The following is a 15,069-nucleotide window of genomic DNA, read 5'->3' on the forward strand; positions in this document are numbered from 1 at the left end:
ACACAGGCTTTCACTAGCTGCTCTGGGTGCTCCCACATCTCAAAGGAGTGCTAAAGGTGGAGTGTGTATGTGTGTGTGTGTGTGTGTGTGTGTGTGTGTGTGTGTGTGTGTGTGTGTGTGTGTGTGTGTGTGTGTGTGTGTGTGTGTGTGTGTGTGTGTGTTTATCAGTGTGGGTATGAAAGAGTACATCCTGCAGTGGAGTGGCACCTCACTCTAGAATGGCTTCTCTGCTTTGTACTCACTGACTGCTGGGAAAAAGCTGCAGCTCCCCTGTGACCCTAAGCTGAATTAAGCAGGTATTCAAAGAAGGAAGGAAGGAATTAAAAATGTATTAGTAAATGAAGGTGATGGTCTCTATTATAATGCAAATAGGTTCATAGGTTCATATGTTGGTACTAGGCTATCGGCCCTAGGGCCTATATAAGCCTAGTCATAACAATTCCCTGGCTATTTCTTCCCACAATATTTGCTTCCCTGGACCCCTGTCTAGCAAGGTGACTGACGTGAGTCTCGGGGTGAATTTCCTATCTCCCTTCCAATCATCAAGGTTCCTTTTGAAGAGGGCCAAAGAGGAGCTCTGCTTGACTTGTATGGACAGTCTATTCCAGAGTGTGGGAAGTCTCTGGGTCAGGAACCTATCCCTCCAGCATGTTTTGTTCATTGTGATGACAAGGTTTAGATCCCTGGAACGTGTGGCTCTGAGGAACTGGGATTTCTTTAAGTGCAGCATGTCCAACAGCAGCTCTGGGTTTGACATGGCCTTGTATGTTAAGCATAGCTCACCTCTGAGTAGATGATGTGCGACAGAGTATAGCTGGAGTTTTTTTAGATGGTCAGCATAGGGCATCTGCTTTAGGCCTGTGATTCTTTTAGTGAGGTATTTCTGCAGCCTTTTCAGTTGTTGCAGATGTCTTGAGAGGGTACATACCAAACAGGGAGTTGTATTCTGTAATGGGTCTAATGAGGGATGAGTACAGTGGGACAATGACCTCTTTTTGTCTGGATGAAAAGCCCTTAGTGATGAGGTGTGCCACATAGAAGGATTTCCTGACTGTTGTGGTGATGCGGTTATCAAAGGTGAGACCACTGTCCACCTGTGTCCCTAAGTCTCTTATCACACTTTCAGTGTTTAGTGTACTGCCACCTATGTGGTAATTCACAGGTACATGTTTTTTTCCCAAAGGGGATAACTGTACATTTCTTGGCATTGACTTTGATCCCATGGCTCTGGCACCAAGCATCTGTTTCTGTAAGGCCCTTTTGTAGAACATCCACATCATTTGAGGATTCAATAATGGCTCCCAGTGGCAGTCATCTGCATACTTTGTTAGCCAGAGTCCCTTAATGTTGGCCTGTACTTCAGAGAAGTAGATGCCAAACAAGAGCGGTCCCAGGACTGAACCCTGAGATACTCCACTTGTCACTTGTCTGGAGCTGGATTTGGAGTCGGCTACTTTTACAGTGTGGGTTCTGTCAGTAAGCCAGTTGGCAACCCATCGAGTGATGTAGGGATTAATGCCCAGCTTCGTAAGTTTATCTATGATTCCAGCGTGAGGGATGGTGTCGAAGGCCTTGGCCAGGTCCTGATAGGCTGTGTGGAATGCCTTACCTTCGTCCACAGCTCTGGAGACTGATTCAAAGAAGTCAATCACGTTCAGGAGACAAGATCAGCCCTTCACGAACCCAAAGTGGGTGGGGTCCAGTGTTTGAAGGTTGCCAATGTTTTTGTTTATAAGTTCCATGATAATATGTTCCATGTCCTTGCAGATCAGGCTCGTCAGACTGATGGGGCAGTAGTTCCCAGGATCCAAGGTGGATCCCCCCTTGTGGAGTGGGATAACTGTAGCTGTGCGCCACTCAGTGGGCATGAAGCCTTAGGTGATGCTATGATTAAACATGACACTTAGGTGAGGTGCCAGTTCATTTTGTAGTTCATGTAGTACACAGCCCGAGATGTCATCTGGTCCCATGAATGCTGTATTCTTAGCTTTGTTGAGTGTGTTTTTTACCTGTGTGGCCATTATTACCAGAATTTGGCAATCTTTCGGTATTGAGATGGGCCCTTTAGGGGGTGAGAGGGAGGTGAAGTTGGCACTGAATCGATCTGCCAGGATATTGGCAATATCCTTGGGATCAGTATATTTAATGCCATTCTGTTGTAAACTCAGAGCAGATCTGAGCATTGCCATTTAGATTTTTGACATAACTATAGAATGCCTTGTGGTTGTCTTTGGAATCTTTGGCAATTTTATTTTCATAACTAGCTTTGGAGGATTTTATGAGGGATCTCAGCTTCTTACTGAAGCTGGTAAGGGAGTTTTTTTAATCCTGAGATTTTCCTCTTTTCTGCAACAGTTTCTTCCTTTTGTTGTAAAGTTTGTTTATGGCAGGGGACCACCAGATTGGCTTCCTTTTTTTGGAGGAGAGCGTCTTGGTTCTATTTGGGATGGCACGATTCATGCACGAGTGTATGTGCTTATATAGTGCCTTAGTGTAGGATTCAGCAGTCGAACTTTCAGTTCCCGTCTGCATGGGTGTCATGAAGTTTGTCACTTCTGAATTGAGTAGCATTTAATTGACATTGGAGAAGATTTTTTATAGAGGTTTCCTTACTGGGGGGTGGGGGAGGGATGTGGATGTCAAGGATGATTAACTTATGGTCAGACATGACCAATGGGGGGGGGGGGTGACCACAGATGTGGAGCATCGATTTCCCATGTTAGTAATGACCAGGTTTAGGATATTGGCGCCCCTGGTAGGACTATGGATTAGATTAGATCAGGGGCACTGGAATTTATGAATTCCAAGAACCGTTGGGCAAAGGTGCTGGTACATGAGTAGTTTTCCCAGTTAATGGCAGGATAGTTGAAATCACCCAGTATTAGGGTGTTTGGTTGTATCTTAATATTTTCCAGTATGTTTAGAAAGGTGTAGTGAGAATCTTGGGGCATGGTGGAGGATCTGTAGCAAGCTCCAATTTGGATTGCAGTCTTACCTAGTGTTAGTTGCACATGGAGAATTTCAGACACATTGGGTTGGGCAATTAGCCTGGTGGTGTGAATATCCTTGATGAATATGGAAACTCCTCCACCTTTAGTGTTTCGGTCTTGGTTTGGTGGCCAAAAAGTGTGGTAAGAGTTGTAGCCTGGTATTGCAGGGGTGCACTCTTGAGCCTTGAACCAGGTCTTAGTTACTGCACAGATATCGATGTTCTCCATTTTTAGGAGTGCCTTGAGAGAGTGCATTTTGAGGTTTAGACTTCTAGCATTGAGTAGCATTACCTTCAGATTTTGCATGCTTGTACCTGTTATGGTGGTGGTTTTGTCCTTAGAACTTTGCCTAAAAAAAGGCATTATAGGGGAGGCAAGAGCCTTAGCCAGTAACCTGAATCCCAGGGGTGACAGGTGCAGACCATCTCTGGCAAAGCATCGTGGTCTGTCGATCATGTCGTCCCAAGCAGACTGATGCTGGATCCCCTTTGAATGACACCAGAAGCTTGGCCAATTGTTGAAGTCAATCATTTTGTCCTTATACTGTGGTATCATTCCGGACGAAGGCAGGATGCTACTCAGGGCTAGAGTCATACCTGCCTGGGCCTGAGCTCTTCCATGTCTCTTTTCATGTAGTCCAGGGAGGTATGTCTCAAGTCATTCACTCCAAGATGGACAATGATAGAATCATATTTGTACTTGTTGTGGAGTGACTTGAGTGCATGCATTATGTAGCAGATCCTAGCACCCAACAGGCAGCTGACTGTAATTTTCTCCTTGTTCAGCCTGGTGAGTGGGACATCAGTGTGCCTGACTATAGAGTCACCTATGACTAAAGTATTGGGTATGTTGTCTTGCCTTAGGGGCTGTTGTTGGATAGCACACTGGTGTTGGGAGCTATGTGACACTTTGGTTGTGATTGGTGTTTATTTGCATTTCAGTTTTGGAGGTCCTTGTTGCTTGGGCAGGTTATGTTTAAGGGCTTCTGCATATGAGGGTTTAGTGTTGCTGTGTGAGGGTGTTGGTTGTGTGGGTTTAGAAGGGCTATGTGTTGCCTGAGGTGCAGTGTGGGTGTTAACCTTCTCCTCTTGACTGTCTAGCACAATCTTGGGTGGAGAGAGCTTTGCTTCCAGTTTGGCTATGTAAGTGCATCTCTCGCATGTTGTAATGTTGGGTGGTAGGAGGAGAGGGTTGTCTGTGTACATGAGGCAATTGCTGCATTGCCCCAGTATGCCCAGATTCACCAGGTGGACAGGAGAAATCACCAGAAGCTGAGTATAAGATGGTGCTAATTTATTAGTGAAGAGACTGCTGAATCTTATTGCAGTAAATTCATGCGGAAACCAAATATTTTTAGGTCTCTCAACCTACATGGCTATTAAGAATCTCCTTCAATAGCCCTGCAGAGTTATTTATTCAAGCTTAGTTTGACAGTCTGTCAACCCATTTGTTCCCCACTGAGACAAGGGTCTCACTCTTTTGTGCCCTTGTCCTCCCTTTGGGGTGAGAGCCCTGCAGCCTGTTTATTCCATTTAGAGGCAGGGGTTGGATTGTTGACAGTGATGCCATCACACACTGTGGCATAAGGGCTTTTTATATTGCACCTAACTCCTTCCGCTGATAGTTACGACTTCCACAATTGCATTAGTGGGTTCATACATGCTTTCACCTGTACTGAGTCCCTGTCAGTGTGGTGCACTGTTATGTAGCTTGATTGATACCCCAGTAAATACTGTTTTGTACTGTAGTCCTTGTCACCCTTGCCCCTCCTTCTGTGTACCATACTCCTCACACTCCTGAAGGTGTCAGAACTGCAGCACTTCCTCCATTTACCAGGATGGGTAAGTTGATTTTGGTGCAAGCTGATGTTGGTGCTAGCTGCTGTTAGCACTAGCTAATATTGGCACAAGCCAGTGTTAGAGTTAACTGTTGTTGGTGCTAGCTGATTTTGGTGGTACCTGTTGTTAGCATTCTCTGCTGTTGGTGCAGGTTGATGCTGGTGCTAACTGCTGTTGGTGGTAGCTGATGTTGGCTGCTCTCTCCAAACTTCCCCTATCCAGTTTTTCCAGCACCTGATCTACCAGTCAGACTAGCTCAGCTGAGTCATGGCCAGGTATTTATCCTGGTATGCCATGGAGCCAGGCAAAAACAAACTGTTTTGATTTTTTGAATTTGACTAAGGCTAGGTAGTCATTACCAGACCAGAATACATTTACATGGAGCACTCACATTCCCAAACAATCCTGTCAGCAGAATAATACAAAGGGTTGCCACATGATTTGTACTGATTTTCTGCTTCTTCATCTTGAAAAGTGTGTGCCAAATTAGTCTGTGACTCGGTTGTTTCATATATATAACGACAGACTTCAGTGTTCCAGCAGGAATGAAATGTTCATTGTAAGGACTGCTGCATGCAGTATAAAAGGGTAAGGAGCCAATGTGATCTTCAGTCCTTTTTGCTCCATTTATTGATAGGACGTTTGTTTATCATTTCATCCAGAGAACCTCCAGAGCTGCAAAAAGCACCCAAAGTAAGATTTTTTTAAGCTTAACTGTAATATAGTTCCACCTTTTTCTTATTTTAGATCTTTTTAGACTGTGTTTTGGAGATCATTCTGAGACCACTAATGTCTGTGGAATTGGTCACCAACAAGAGTGCTTTTGACTAACATGTTCCACCAAAAGACTGACGTATCTGCTACTACAGTAGAATAGAGGGATAAAGCCCTAACTACAGCCCAAGTGATCCCACTTTGGATTAGCAACTTAGGTGACTGACAAAGTGGCAGGCAGGGATGGGCATGCCCACCCTAGGGGGGGACATTCCTCGATGGCGCTCCCTGAGAGAAAGAGTGGTCCAAAGATGGGAGTCGTCCTCAGATTGTGTTGATGAGTGCAGCGGAGAGGGTGTTGGGGAAGAGTGGGTAGATCATACATAAAAAAAAATCCCTGAGCTAGAAGATGGGCAGTAGATTCCTAAGAATGCCTTAGTATCTTCACTGGCCCTTGCTAACATTTTTGCATTGGACCGAGGTGGTGAATTGGACTGCTGGTAGAACTAGTGAATGACATGGGGCACTGGGACAGCTGTCAGAATTACAGTAAAAGAAAAAAAAAACCTTTCACTTTCCATGCCTATTCCACCTCAGTGAAAATCATGACACTGATCATGGATGACCATTTACAGACACAGCTCAGGTAAAAAAACACTGAACTGGAACGCCGGTAGACCAAGCAAAGGACATAGGCCACTGGGCTATTGGGGTGGTTTAGAGTGACAGTAACCATATGAAATGTCGAGACCCACTTGAGAGGAGACTGCATGGCCAAAAACAGACTTAAATGTACTCAGTCCAAAATGGCCATTTCTCCAAATATTCCCTTTTGTCCAAGGTATAGTGATTTCAGAGTTGGTATATATACGTTTGGGGGATGCAATGGGCTTGTCCCCCTGAAAGTTTAAAGGAGCAGACAAATAAAAAGTCTCCAGGTGTCCAATTGGGTCCCAAAATGGAAAAGGGTAGCAATTCATGAAAAGACAAGCAGGGACTCAAACATCTAAACATTTTTTTAAAAAAAATGCAGATAAGCTAAGTTAAATCAGAAAAGCTTTTGAGTTACAATACACTCTTTATCAATGCATTGATAATGATTGAAAATTACACTCCATCAATAATAACAAACATTGCAGTTTCTTAGTTCTTATTGTTCAGAAAATGCATGTTGTTGCAAAACCTTTTGTTCTATTAACTTTTTAACTGTATTTGAGTAAAATCAAAAAATTGTCCCTGATTTGGGGCCTTGTATCACCCCATTATTTTTGGCTTTGTCCAGAATTCTTGAGCAAATATGTTGAGAGACACGGGATCCAGTAGAAAGAATGTACATAAACTGAAGCAATTCTATCTCTACATGAAAATTGCATGAAAAAAGTTGTATTTTAAAGTGGTAGAGAGATTAAAATCACCATAATACTGTAAATGCCTAACTATTTACATTTGCATATGTCTGCATTTTATATGATTGTCTGTGTCTGTATATCTGTATCTATGTATAGTATGTCTCTCTCTAAAGATATATATATATATATATATATATGGTTCCCATTCAGAAGCCTGAAACATCATAAGCCTGAAAATCAAAATCCTGAAACCAAAAGCCTGAAAATTCAGAATCCTGAAAACTCAAAATCCTGAAAGCCCAAAATCCTGAAAGACCAAAATCCTGAAACTCAAAATCCTGAAAACACAAATAATGCTAATATGTCACTATAAAGACACTAATATCTACCAACTGACCCTGACCCTAACCCTAACCCTAAGGTCCGTCACTATCGCACACTCACCTGACCAGCCCTAAACCTAACTCACTTAAACGCCCTAACCCCAATATTTGTCACTATTGCATACATGCCTAACCTGCCCTAACCCTAACTCACTTAAACCGCCCCTAACCCTAAAATAAAACCAACCGCACACTTACCTGACCCCAACGCATGACCTAACACCACAGGGCTAACAATAGCAAAGCCACAATGACATCAGTATGTCTATTTTGTGTTTTCAGGATTTTGAGTTTCAGGATTTTGGTCTTTCAGGATTTTGGGCTTTCAGGATTTTGAGTTTTCAGGATTCTGAATTTTCAGGCTTTTGGTTTCAGGATTTTGATTTTCAGGCTTATGATGTTTCAGGCTTCTGAATGGGAACCATATATATATATATATATATATATATATATATATATATATATATATATATATATATATATATATATATATGTATATAAGAAGAGAGAGACATAGATATATACACACACAAATGTATACATGTAAATAAGCAGACATACACATTATATGTATGTGTGTGTGTATATATACACAAATATATATATATATATTTGTATATATACATGTACACACCTATTTATATCTAGCTGTGTGTGTGCATGTGTGTTGGTTTGTGTGCAGGGCCAGCCTTAGGGCAGTAGAACCAAATTAATCTAAAAGGCCCTGCTCCCTCAGGGGGCCCTGCAGTAGGCTATGATAAGGATCGTTACACCTTACATGACTCATAGACTTTCCTGAGAGACACTACAGCAAAGCACAAGGCATTTTCCTACTGTAATCTTGTTCCCATCATAGTAACAAGTCTAGTATCATTAAATACTATATTATTAGTAACTGACGTATTATTAGTACCTGCAGCTTCATGCCTTTTATAGGGATCACAGTATTCGCTGCTCCCACTCCAGTAACAGTTAGTATTATTAGTAACAGCAGATTCATGCCTTTTGTAGGGCTCATAATGTTTGCTGCTCCCACTCCCGTAGCAGTTAGTATTATTAGTAACTGCAGCTTCATGCCCTATGTAGGGCTTACTGTGTTAGCTGTTGGCACTTCCATAGTAATCAGGTGCTGTTGCTGAGGTCTTGAAGGGGTTTTAACCCAAAACTGATCAGATAAACCATCTGGTTTTGTATACCGCTCCAGTTACTGTAGCAGAAGATAAAACCAGACATATTTAAAAAACAGATCGAGAGGCACTCTTTTCTTTTGCTTCTTTTACTGAAATGGGTTTTATGAAACACGGCATCAAACTAAATGCCAAAAAATGCATCATCATCCCCTTTGGGGAGAGTGACATCTCCACAAATTATCACATTAATAACAACGTCTTAAGCACGCAAGCAGTTGTGAGGGACCTGGGCACCCAAGTTGACAACAATCTAACTTTTGACCACCATGTTGCCTCTGTTGTACAGATAACTTTTTACATGGCTCACCTCATTAATAAGGGTACTTCTTCCAGGAACAAGGAAGTCATAACTTCCTGTATTCCTCCTTATCAGGCCCATCATCAAGTATAACGCCCCTTTTGGCATGTACCTTGCAAATCATATGCAACAGCTGAACAGAGCACAGAGGTTCCTGACCAGGAAGATCCAGGGCTTCAAAAATCTGTCCTACATGGATAGGCTAAAAGCCCTGTCCCTCTACTCCATCTCATACAGTCTCCTCAGAGGTTATCTATGCCTGGCATTCAGAGCAATCTCTAACCCCACATTAATGAAATTGCTGCATATCTGCAAGCCAAATTCCACTCGCGTGACTCGCACGCAAAACCTCAACTTGATCTGCAACGTCAATAGGACTTGCTGGCAGGATAGATTTGTCTCCCAGAGACTCCTACTTTTGTGGACTAGACTCCCTCTCCACATCAAGCAGAGTACCTCATTAACCCTCTTTAAGAGGAACTAGGATGACTGGATAGGAAAAAGAAAATACACCCCTGGGATTCCACCTGTGTCCCTGCTGGAAAGGGGCATCGGGTACTGACTTGTGGGAACTTGGGCTAATTTATTGGCTAGGCTTATAAGGGCCTCAGGCCCAGTAGCCTAGTAACTTGCTATGATCCTATAATCCTATGAATGGTTGTTAATGAATAAAGCTACAATAAATAACTGTGCATTGTCAGTCTCAAACAGCATGAAAACAATCACTAGTAAGCACAGAAATGCAGATGTTGTGATGTGATGTAACTTCTGATACTCAGGACGTCTGACAGAATGCTACCAATTCCGCACTATGGCAGAGAAGTGCTTGTTGCAGTCAAGATAGGAGCAAAATCATCCCAGAGAAATGAAATACATGGTATTTGTGCTGATTGCTGGGAAGCAGAGGCGGACAGAAAAATTAATCACTTTGCTTAAAGCGTTAGAACAGTAACACATTGGAAATCAACCAAAGAAACAATAATCTTTAATCAGTTTCAGTGCAACAGTGGTAATGTAAGAGCAAGCATGCAGAGAAGTATAAATTAGGAAAGTGTGTACCTCATACATGATCACAATTATAATTAGACATAATGCAAGAATTCAGTCAGTAAAATAAGTAATACAATAAATAAGAAGAGTAAGTATACAGTGTCATATAACATCAAATGGTAACGTTTCTGTGGATTAAATAATTTACAAAGAACAAAGTAACTGTAGTGTGTACAATCACTGAGAATGGGATGTGATGTAGAGTAAGGCTTGAGTCAAACGAGGAGAAGACAGGAAAGAAGAGAGGAAGGAAAATGAAAATAAAATAAAGACAATAAATTAAAATAAAAAGGGAAGTGTGCAGCTGTCTCCTACCCAGGATCAGGAGATCCAGGCAGTACTACAGAATTTGGGAACACGTTTACTGGTAAGCCTGTGAGAACTCATTTGGTGACATACTGTGTAGACACAGGACCTCTGGGGTCCATCAAACAGGCCCCTTACAGTGTGCCTGAATGAATTAAGCAGTCCCTGAGTGAGGAACTGTAAGAGATGTTGGGCTGATGGGGTACTCTGTTAGTCCAGTAGTTTACTTCTGTTTTAACATATCTTGCATAAACATAAAAGCTAATGAATAAAAATATTGTTTTATTTTAATGCACAGTAGTAGCATTCATTCTTGATATGTAATCTAAAATAATCTTACCCTCAAGAAGCCAGCAAGTGAAGAAAGTTTTAGAATGCTAGATGAAAGGGGAAGAGATGTGGGGCCCCACTGAAATGATCCAAATTAGGGCCCACAATTGCTAAGGCATGCCCGTGTGTGTGTGTGTGTGTGTGTGTGTGTGTGTGTGTATGCGTGTGTCATAGTCATGGTGTTTGAAACCAATTTTGTGTTTTACATATTAGTGCAAAATGGCACAGCTTCTTGATAAATTTGGAAGTCTAAAATCAAAGGTCATGTCTTTTTTTGTCTTTAGCTAGTGCAAAGCATGCATCCTTAATATTCTTTCACCAATGTCTGCAGTTAGTGATAAAAGAACTGCTGTAAGGCACTCTTTTTCCAGTTAGAGCTAGTGCAGGCATGCATACAACTGTATTCTTTGCTTGATAAGTACCTGAAAAATTATTGGAGAAAGGTAATATTTCAAGTTCTTATTCTTGGTTTGTGTGGTCACATGCCTTAGTTATCTGTGTTTGGCTTTATGTCTCTGTCTTTCACTTGTCTACTAACTCTGTTTTTTATCCCTTCTCATCAGTACACCCATAAGCTTATTTCTCAAAAGGTCACTTCCGAGGTATATGTAACTGGCTTGTTTTTTCCAGCTTTAGTGCCTGCAAATGCATGCATCTTCGAAGTGTATGTCAGTATATGTATATATCTATGTAGTCCAGTGCCTTTGACTCCAGTATGTCTTTATACATATATATCCATGCAGTCTAGTGCCTGTGACTCCCCTCCTTCTCTTTGTTGCATTTTCAAACACTGAGCAAGAAACTGGTGTGATACTTTATCACCACTTTTCTTAAATGCACCTTATATAGTTTCTTGCTCAGTATCTCTTTCCAACTCCTATTAGTTGCTTTAGACTTGTTGGCTGTCCATGTAGAAGGTGTTGGAATAACATGGTTCTTGATCGATGTGCTTGTGCATGGCCAAAAGTAACAGCAGCTAGCAGTATCCCCAGAGCAATTGTATTATACTCCTTACATCCTTCATAAGTCATTGATACTCACTTATAGTATCACCCTGCATGTACGGGTGAGAAAACATGCCTGGTTTTGAGCTACCTTACTAGATAATGTTAAACTACTGCTGTGTTATTTCCCTTGCCTGTAAATGTGATATTTGTGGTGTTATGCACATATTTGCTGCCTTTGTCTAAATGTTTTTGTCTTGTGACTCCTAACATCCCCATATGATTTCATTTCCCAGAATAAATACAATTGTACATTAACTCAATCTAAAGAGAGCTTTCCAAAGAACACAACAGTTGTCCATTGTTGCTGCTAATTAAGAATGTTTGTTTCATGCCTGAAGTCAGCTCTTGGAAGGTATACATTCAAGAAATGGAATGCCTTCAGCTTTCAAAAACAGTGCAAATTGTGCTTTGATTAATGCAAAATGAAAAGCTGAAAAAATTAGTCCTGCATTGCATCCATTAGACTGGTCATGTGATCTGCCAGCAAATGTTCTTTGCCACAGAATCAGATAAGTCTGCATTTCAATGCGCAGAGATAGTATTACTGTTTACAGATATTGTTTTCTTTCTCTTTCCTTGAGGTTAAAAAAGCCAACGCCCTAATGTTTTAACAGTCTAGGAACTGATCAGTCTTACCTGTGTGTTTGGTTGTTCCACCTGTGAAATCACTGCCTTGACTGTAAAAAACAGACAAAAGGTTTGTGTGTGTGCACACAAAGAAAGACAGACAGTATAGATGGGCTAAGCATACCTCTCAACTGTACAGATTTTTGCAAAATGTCCAGATTTTGGCCTCATATTTTTGGATCTTTTTTTATAAAATTGTGGTTTTCTGGCAAATTAATGGCAAGTAATTAAACACTGAAGTTAGAAAATAATGACATAGACATTTGATTTTCAGACTTTATACCTTAAGAAAATTCATGCTAATGTGAAACATGTTTTTCTATCAATTTTCTAAGCTTACAAGAGCAATATTTAAAAATTGTCTCTATTTCTGAACCTTTGTCCCACTTTTATTTATGGCTTTGTCCAGATTTCTTGCTCCAAAAGGTTGAGAGGTATGGATGGGCACATAGACAATGTGTAGACGTACTATCTACATATGTTCCCACATCGCTGACTACCAGGTCAACTCTTAAGGGTGTGGGTGTTTTATAGCTGGAGTAATTAACTTGGGTGGCCATTTTCTCAAAAGGCACTATAATGCACAAAAGAAGTTAGACTGCAGTTATATTACCTAGAGTGCTAACCCTACAGCTAAAAGACAAAGTTTATAGGCAAGAACTTAGCTATCTGCCCTTACAGGCCATTTCAAGCCTAGACAATTTCCATTCAAAGATGAGCATTAAGCCTTGTACTTTGTATCTGTGAGGTAAACACCTTAACCATTATACCAGCTACCAGCCCCAAATACTTGCCAGCATAACTGCTAAAAGCCTAGCCAGTAACCACAGTTCAGAATCAAACCCTATACCTTGTATACCTTGCATCTATAAGGACAGGATTTGGGCCATTAAGCTAACTCCACCCGAATAATTAAGGAAAGGGGCTGAATGAAAAAAAAAAGGATAAATTTCACAGGCACAGCAGCAATAAACAAAACATTAAAAGCTTAAAAATACTCACTCTAAACAAAATGTAGTTTAAATATGGACAGAGCTACTCCCATACATATCCAAGTGGGAGTGGCACTGTTGCTGCTCCTTTTATAATCAATTCAAGGTCACCATATCTAGCTGAAAGGGATTATGTCCTTTCTTAGATCATTATTGTAGTATTCCAAACTGTTGGGTTATCTCACAGAATAACCTGGACCATTGTAAAAACACTAGTGGTAAACTTCTGCACACAGTTTATTACAATTATTCTGTGACTGTCATAGTAATTGCACTGGCTACAGACCTGTACTGTTTGTGTACCAATCAGGTTATGCAACTTTTACAAACTGCTCTTTCAGTAACATTTTGAGCTCTTCCTGCAACTTGAAAACATTTCTTTACATGTAGTTAAAAAGATATGGTTTCTATGTACTCCTCCTGTTCCTGGGTTTAACATGTATTGCTTCAAACTTATTTGCGGTTGAAGGAATATATTGATATTTGTCAAGGATGCTGTCACTTCACAACTAATTTCTTGGGACTCCTAATTTGAGTTCTTAGATGATCAAATTACCATAAAAACACTGATTATCATTTCATAACTAGCTACAGAACACCCCTTATGTTCCCTACTGACCACAATAGTGATCTTAACATCTTAGCCAAAATCTCCGTTTATACCAACACTTCTGAATTATGGGACTATAACTATCATCAATACACTGGTTGACCTATACTAATGATTAGTATGCCCAATGCTTTCTTAATAGCTCCCTAGTGTAATTCTAAGTCTCGTAACTGTAAGTCCTGGACTGTCTACAGTGAATGTATGCACACAGGAATCTTGTTGCATAACTTACTCATGTGCTGTCAGCCATCGATCTCATAAGCAAAGAATAATAGATGTTCATCACACAGTTCACTGTTGCATAATTGTTGAGGAATTCTGCCATTGAAGGCCCATGGTTGGCTTATCTTCCTGAGCTTAACATCATTCCCTTCCAGGCTGGATGGATGACCTACATGCTAGGAAATCTACCAGGGCATTAGTGGTATAAGAGGGCTGTCCATCTGTGCTATTTTTAGTTTGTTGTTGCCACAGTTTATTCAAGATTGAATGCAGTGTTTGAAAAGTGTCACCAGTCCATCAGTTAGGCCTGGCTTCCAGAGTTGGAAGGTAAGTACCCCATTGGAGAATACTTTTTGCCTAATTTTTATACTTATTTTTATTTATTTATTTTATTTATTTATTTAACATTTGTTTACCAGGAAAGTCCGGCTGGGACAGAGCCTATTTTCAGCAGTGGACCGGGGAGAAACGCTCTAGTTGCACATCTTTGGAATTTAAGGTGCATGCTTGCTAGAAGTTGCTTTTGAGTGTTAGGTCTACATGTGTGCATGTGTGTGTGTGTGTGTGTGTGTGTGTGTGTGTGTGTGTGTGTGTGTGTGTGTGTGTGTGTGTGTGTGTATGTGAATCAGACCCCCACAAGAAGTCTGTAACAAGTGCCTTTTTGCCTATGTCCTGAGTAGAACATTGGAAATTGACCCCCATTGGGCAAATTTTAAACAGAAGATGCAGAAGATGATCAAGTGGAGGGCAAAATCTCTCCAAGGCTACCTTAACTAGAGAATATTTGTCTTGTCTAAGATTACTATGGCATTGGTAAAATCCACTGCAGATCCCTACTGAAAAGAAGAAGCACATAAAGATTCTTCCTAAGGAAGCAGCACTGGGAAGCTAATGACTTGGAATGCCTCTCCAGTTACAAGGGTGTTGGATCCAGTGAGACAGTTTTCAAACCCCTCAACTCTGGCGTTTACCTCAACAGAGTCCTCTTTAGCACTGCCCCTGGAAGTTGCCATGTACTCAGATGATAGTATGTCCCCCTGAGCCACATACCTCCATCCTTAAGCTGGACCTGAGGCCTCAGTACAGGCCACTGGTTCTAATTCCCATTTTATTGTAAATGAGTTTGAGAACAATAATGCTTCTGTTGTATATGAGGATATCAG

At 41.1% G+C, this 15,069-nt stretch overlaps 1 protein-coding gene across 2 annotated transcripts in view; it reads left to right on the forward strand.

The window, feature by feature from the left end:
* Positions 1-15,069, forward strand: part of LOC122793189 (A-kinase anchor protein 2-like) — a 383,212-nt gene that overhangs the window by 346,648 nt on the left and 21,495 nt on the right. For both annotated transcript variants that reach the window (XM_044061015.1, XM_044061014.1), the window contains exon 4: positions 11,012-11,050. In XM_044061015.1, the coding sequence (XP_043916950.1) occupies positions 11,012-11,050 (39 nt within the window). The remainder of the gene's footprint in view (positions 1-11,011; positions 11,051-15,069) is intronic.

The sequence above is a fragment of the Protopterus annectens genome, chromosome 2.part0, assembly GCF_019279795.1.
Source record: "Protopterus annectens isolate FY-2018-M chromosome 2.part0, PAN1.0, whole genome shotgun sequence".
In the NCBI taxonomy this organism is placed as follows: Eukaryota; Metazoa; Chordata; order Ceratodontiformes; family Protopteridae; genus Protopterus; species Protopterus annectens.